The sequence below is a fragment of the Aotus nancymaae genome, unplaced genomic scaffold (genome assembly GCF_030222135.1).
Source record: "Aotus nancymaae isolate 86718 unplaced genomic scaffold, 86718_ANA_hifiasm-v0.15.2.pri h1tg000028l, whole genome shotgun sequence".
In the NCBI taxonomy this organism is placed as follows: Eukaryota; Metazoa; Chordata; class Mammalia; order Primates; family Aotidae; genus Aotus; species Aotus nancymaae.
The window spans coordinates 15,986,671-15,993,699 of NW_026988441.1; the positions used below are offsets into that span (position 1 = coordinate 15,986,671).

Sequence of the window (7,029 nt, forward strand, 5' to 3'; positions counted from 1 at the left end):
CACCAGCTTTTCTCTCATTCTCTCATTCTTTTGAATCTGGTTCAGTCAGAACTTGCTCCCATTATTCTACCAAAGCCATTCTTGTGAAGATTACCAGTAATCTCCATATTGCTAATAAAGCCATTTTTAATTTAGAAAGCACATTTAGGCCTGGTGCAGTGGGTCACACCCGTAATCCCAGCACTTTGGGAGGCCGAGGTAGGGGGATCACCTGAGGTCAGGAGTTCAAGACCAGCTTGGCCAACGTGATGAAATCCTGTATCTACTAAAAATCCAAAAAAATTAGCCAGACATGATGGTATGCACATGGATTCCCAGCTACTCAGGAGGCTGAGACAAGAGAATCATTTGAACCCAGGAGGTGGAGGTTGTAGTGAGCTGAGATCGTGCCACTGTACTCCAGGATGGGCAACAGAGCAAGACTCCATCTCAAAAAAAAAAAAAATGCACCATTTGCCTCATGTCTCAGCATTTGATATAACCAATCATTCCTTCTTAAAACACTTGTTTCACATGGCTTCTGGGGTTCTGTGCTCTTCTAATTTTTCTCCTTCCTCGCTGGCTACTCCTTCTTAGTCTCCATTGCTGTTTCCTTCTCATCTACCTGAAGTGACCCAGGGTTCAATCCTCAAACATCCCTTTTTCATCCTTCCCCTTCTGTTTTATATACAAAGGTACTCCCTGGGTGACCTCATCAAATCTCATAGCTTTAAATGTTATTTATTTGGTAATGACTTTCAAACTATATCTGTAATACAAACACCTCCCTAGAGTCACATACTTGCACATATATGTGTCTGTTGAACATTTTCATTTGATGTCTAATAGTTCAAAACCAGACTCTTCACATTCTCTTCCACATCTGCCCCTATCAGAACAGTGAAGAGTTCTCAGTAAGTAGCACTTCCTTTGTTCCAGCCTTTCAGGCAGAACATGCATAGTCTTCCTTGTGTTCTGTTTTTCATGTTACATGTCCATTCCATCATCACATTCTCTTTAGTATACCTTCAAAATATATCCGTTCTCTAATGATACCTCACTTCCTCCACTCTTACCTCCACGATCATCTGGTCTGAGCCAGGTGGATTATACTAGCCACCTAACTTCTATCCATCTAGCTTTTGCACTTTCCCATTAACTATCTTGTTATTTATTAATTTTGGCTCCCCAACTCAGAGTAAAAGTCAATTTTTTAAAAATGGCCAAGACTGAGGTCAGATGAAATTTTTTTCCTGTCTCTGAACTTTAGGCCTTGAATAGGTTCCAATTTTGTAAGGTGGTTTATTTCTAATCACTGCTCTTGTGTGGGTGCAAGGGCTTGTCTCTTAAATTTTTTCAGAACACTAAGATAGAACCTTAGGCTACTGAAGCCAGCAAATGTTCCAAGGGTAGCTCTGACTTCAGAGCACGCTCACCTCTCTAGTTTCTGGCTCTTACTTCATTGCTTGATCTTCTTTATTTTCTTTTCTTTTTTTTTTTTTTTTAGTTTTATTTATTTATTTATTTATTTATTTATTTTTTAATTGCATTTTAGGTTTTGGGGTACATGTGAAAAACATGCAAGGTTGTTGCATAGGTGCATACGTGGCAGTATGATTTGCTGCCTCCCTCCCCTTCACCTATATCTGGCATTTCTCCCCATGCTATCCCTCCCCAACTCTCCATCTTTATTTTCTTTTAATCTTCTCTCTCTCTCTCTCTCTCTCTCTTTATATATATATATTTTTTTTTCTTTTTTTGAGATGGAATCTTGCTCTGTTGCCCAGTCTGGAGTGCAGTGGTAAGATCTTGGCTCACTGTAACCACTGCCTCCCTGGTTCAAATGATTCTCTTGTTTCAGCCTCCCAAGTAACTGGAATTACAGATGCCTGTCACCACACCCAGCTGATTTTGTATTTTTTAGTAGATATGAGGTTTCACCACGTTGGCCAGGTTGGTCTCGAACTCCTGACCTCAAGTGATCCACTTTCTTTGGCCTCCCAAAGTGCTGGGATTACAGGTGTGAGCCACCACACCCAGACTGGATAATCGCCTTTTTTCTCTCCAACATTCCATGAGATTATAGAACCCTTTCATTATGTTTTAGACCTGTAGCAGCACCTAGGAGCTCTAGGATGTGTTGCACAGAATTGTTCTTCAATAGACAAGATGAGAAGACATGAGCCAAAGCATGAAGGAACAAAGTAAACTGTGAAGTAAGAATAAGTAAACAAAAGCAACTTAGTATCTTGTTTGAAAGGGATAGGGAGAGCTAAAGAAGAGCAATTGGAGAGGTAAATAGGATCATAGATTTAGTATGGAGGTGCTTTTGCTTCTATCTATAAGGAATTTGTAGGGAAACCAGAGTAACTGGTTTCTAGGCATCTACCACCAGGGTGGTATGAAGGGTTGATTACAGAGGACCAGAACAAGGGTATTTAAGAGTAATAGAAGTATGATGGTGGGTGGATACATGACTTGAGTCCTTATAGGTCAAAGTTTCTTTTGTTTTTTCTCCTGTTTTTCAGTTGTCTTGTGCTTTCATTCACCTGGTTTTTACTGAGTGCTAGACATTGCAAAGAAAAATTAAAAAATTTCAGTCCTTGCATAACATTATACAAAATCCAGTAATGATTTAAGTTTGCTATGGCAAGCAGTCTTGAATGACCTTAATCCAAATTTTTGGATTGTCAGAAATGAGTCAAAGTCATTGAAGAGTTTGGATTTTATATTGTTTAACATGGAAGCTACTAAAAAGTATTAAGCAGGTACAGAAAATCATCATCTGAATCTGAATCAGTTGATAGGAAGTATTAAAAATAAAGATCTCCAGGATCTTTTTCTGATTCACTAGCAGTTAGTCTGTTGTAATATTGGAGAGCTATAATCTTAACATGCTCCCCAGGTGATTTTGATCCCCACCAAAGCTTGAGAACTACTGACTTTAAAATTTTTCTTAATCTCTTCCCTTATCTTCTCATCTGAGTTTTCATTATTCTCTCATCTCTCAGATGCCCCTTTCATATATTAATATATGAGATATTTCTAAGCTAATTTTTTAATTCTAGGTAGAAACATTTCTGTACTATGAAATCAGTTTAGTTGTGTTTTAAATTCTAGGGAGGAACATTTCTCTACTATGAAATCAGTATAGTCAGTTTTTTAATTCTAGGTAGGAACATTTCTGTACTATGAAGTCAGTTTAGTCAGTTTTGTGTATGAGAGAGAGAAATAGAAAAGAGCAGACTTATTGCAGAATAGAATAGAAAGCAGGGAAGATACTGTATTATGAAACTTTATATATAGTAGGTTGTGATGTGAAAGGTAGGTATCATTATGGGTCATAGTAAGCAATATTTGAAACAAACTCATAATGTATGTTATTTTTTATGGGTATTATAATTTCCTATTATTTGTCTTTGCTATAGAAGTTATATTTCTCAATTTTTTAATTCTCTCTTATTTCAGACTTGCCTTCAAGGTGTGCAAGAAAGGACTTATCTCCAGAAAAGAACACTTATGAAACAGAATTACCCCAATGGGAAATGAGTGACAGGCTTGAAAAGTGTGACCTTGAAGAGTCCAATTCCAGGGATTATTTGGAAGCCAAAGGCAAGATGGAGAAGCAACAAGAAAATCAGAAGGAATATTTCAGGCAAGGGATGATCATATATGACAAAATGTCCATTTTCAACCAGCATACTTACTTATCTCAACATTCAAAATGTCATTCTACTGAGAAACCCTATAAATGTAAGGAATGCGGGAAAGCCTTCAGACGAGCCTCACACCTAACACAACATCAAAGTATTCATACTGGTGAAAAACCCTATGAATGTAAGCAATGTGGGAAAGCCTTTAGTCGTGATTCACAACTCAGTCTTCATCAGAGACTTCATACTGGTGAGAAACCCTATGCATGTAAGGAATGTGGGAAGGCCTTTACTCAAAGCTCGCAACTTATTTTACATCATAGAATTCATACTGGTGAAAAACCATATAAATGTGAAGAATGTGGGAAAGCCTTTATTCGTAGCTCACAACTTACCCGACATCAAAAAGTTCATACTGGTGAGAAACCTTACGAATGTAAAGAATGTGGGAAGGCCTTTACTCAGAATTCACAACTTACACTACACCAGAGACTTCATACTGGTGAGAAGCTCTATGAATGTAAAGAATGTAGGAAGGTCTTTACTCAGCTCTCACAACTTATTCTGCATAAGAGAATTCATACCGGTGAGAAACCGTATGAATGTAAGGAATGTGGGAAAGCTTTTATTTGTGGCTCACAGCTTTCTCAACATCAGAAAATTCATAATGGGGAAAAACCATATGAATGTAAGGAATGTGGAAAGGCTTTTATTCGGGGCTCACTACTTATGCAACATCAGAGGATTCATACTGGTGAAAAACCCTATAAATGTGAAGAATGTGGGAAGGCCTTTATCCGTGGCTCACAACTTACCCAACACCAGAGAATTCACACCAATGAAAAGCCCTATGAATGTAAGGAATGTGGAAAGACATTTAGTCATGGCTCGCAACTTACCCAACATCAGAGAATACACACTGGTGAGAAACCCTATCAATGTAAGGAATGTGGAAAGGCGTTTAATCGTGGTTCACTCCTTACACGACACCAGAGGATTCATACTGGTGAGAAACCCTATGAATGTAAAGAATGTGGAAAAACCTTTAGTCGTGGCTCAGAACTTACTCAGCATGAGCGAATTCACACAGGTGAGAAACCCTATGAATGTAAGGAATGTGGGAAATCTTTTATTCGTGGCTCACAGCTTACTCAACATCAGAGAATCCATACCGGTGAGAAACCTTACGAATGTAAAGAATGTAGAATGGCCTTTACTCAGAGTTCACATCTTTCCCAACATCAAAGACTTCACACTGGTGAGAAACCCTATGTGTGTAATGAATGCGGAAAGGCCTTTGCACGTGGCTTACTACTTATACAACATCAGAGAATTCATACTGGTGAGAAACCATATCAATGTAAGGAATGTGGGAAGGCCTTTATTCGTGGTTCACAGTTGACTCAACATCAGCGAATTCACACTGGAGAAAAACCCTATGAATGCAAGGAATGCGGCAAGGCCTTTAGTCATGGCTCTCAGCTTACTCTACATCAAAGAATCCATACTGGTGAGAAGCCCTATGAATGCAGAGAATGTAGAAAGGCCTTTACTCAGAGCTCACATCTTTCTCGGCATCAGAGGATTCATACTGGTGAGAAACCATATCAATGTAAGGAATGTGGGAAGGCCTTTACTCGTGGTTCACAACTAACGCAACATCAGAGAATTCATATCAGTGAGAAATCTTTTGAATATAAAGAATGTGGTATTGACTTTAGTCATGGCTCAGAAGTTTACATGTGAACTGTCTGATTCTTTGAGATCACTATGAAGAGGTTCTCTGGTTGTTACCAGCAACGAATTCTCACAAATGTGAATATGGGTGCACATCTGCCTCATAAGGCGCAGCATCAGAGAATTTGTATGAGGAAAAGAAAATGTTAGTGCCATTCATATAGAAAAACCTATCATTACTGAAAACCTATTAAACATTAGCAAATTGGAGAATAGTTTCAATACAGTTAATGTAGGAAGGCCTTTAGCCATATTGAAAACAAATTTTTTTTTCAACATTATCTTAGCTTTACTAGTTGATTTTTTGTTGTTGTTGTTATATGTATCATGATACTTAACCTCTACCTTGGTTTAATCATTTTAAGATACACCTAAGTATATTACCTTTATTATAAGATTCTTGGAAGTATTATGTAAGTTATTACATGTAAAAGCTCTTAGAATGGTGCCTTGAACATAGCATACCACAAATATTAGCTACCATTTTCACTAGTGTTATTTTAGAGAATTTGCATGAGAGGAGAGCACTTATGAGTGTAATAAATATTGAGAAATCTTTTATCAACACATCCTAGATGGTTGAGGGGCACTGTATGCCATAATGAATGTGAGAAAGCTGTCATTTAAATCTCATCAATTATTGCTATAAGAGAAAATTCATACTGTTCAAAGAAAACCAGTGGCTTTAATCCCTAGATGATTGAGCACAGCTGTTTGAGAACTGGGGCAAGGTGTGAAGTGATTTTTAACAAAGTCTGAGATCCAAAGTCTAATAAATCTAGGAAATTTTTTAAAACTTGAATGTATTGCTTTTGAAGTAAACAAAATAAGAACCAATATTACAGACTATTTTGCAATGCAAAATGATGAGAGTTTGTGATAGAGACTGCTTTTTTCCTACTCTATATCTATTTTCTCTTTTTTAATAACAAAATTCTGGGCTGAAAAACTATCTTAGCCTTCCTTGCAGATCAACAAGATAGAAGTGGTGTTTATATGAGTAGGAGATTTATGAAATCCATTTTTCCTGTCTTTTTTTCCCCTTCCTACAATGTGGACATCTAAGCTGGAGCTCCAGTACTGTCATGGGGACTTTGAGAATGGTATGGGGGGTGTTAGGGATCATGGAGCAGAAATACAGAAGGAGTCTGCAACCCTGATGATTTTGTGGAACAGCCATATTTGCTCTGGTCTGCTTGCCTCCTGTGTTTGTTTAAATAAAATTAAACCTCTTATTTGTTGATGCTATTGTAGTTCTGTTATTGACAATAAAAATTCTTAAGGATATGAAATTTTGTACCTAGAAGTGGGATGCTATGGGTAAAGGAAATCTCAAATGGGGTATTGAGGCCATTGGAGTATCTCTAGGTTATTGAGAATGAGGAACTGCCCAAATTAAGGTAGGAGCTGAAAGATGCTTGTTTTAACAGGCAGGACATCATGTCACTGCCTCCCACTCATACCACCATGCTTTATATCAGTCACTGCTGTGATGTTGGAAGAAATGCCAGAGGTGATTCAGGATGCATGTTGCACACTTGCTGCTTTCAGGAATGTCCTGTGAACGAGGTAAATTCAGAGTAGAGCTAGGTGGCCCACTAGCAGCAACTGAAAGCAGTATTACTTTGGTAAGATGTTATCTATCATGGCCGGCCCTCAG

General features: G+C 38.0%; 1 protein-coding gene across 8 annotated transcripts in view; it reads left to right on the plus strand.

Moving 5' to 3' along the window:
• ZNF420 (zinc finger protein 420) overlaps window positions 1-6,612 on the plus strand; it is a 32,130-nt gene extending 25,518 nt beyond the window's left edge. For 7 of the 8 annotated variants that reach the window (XM_012436448.3, XM_064381363.1, XM_064381365.1 and 4 more), the window contains one exon: window positions 3,448-6,612. In XM_012436448.3, the coding sequence (XP_012291871.2) occupies window positions 3,448-5,378 (1,931 nt within the window). In that variant the 3' untranslated portion in view covers window positions 5,379-6,612. Of the gene's footprint in view, window positions 1-1,505; window positions 2,196-3,447 lie in introns of those variants that run through there. The other variant, XM_012436467.3, reaches the window with a different exon arrangement.
• The last annotated feature ends 417 nt before the right edge of the window (window positions 6,613-7,029 follow it).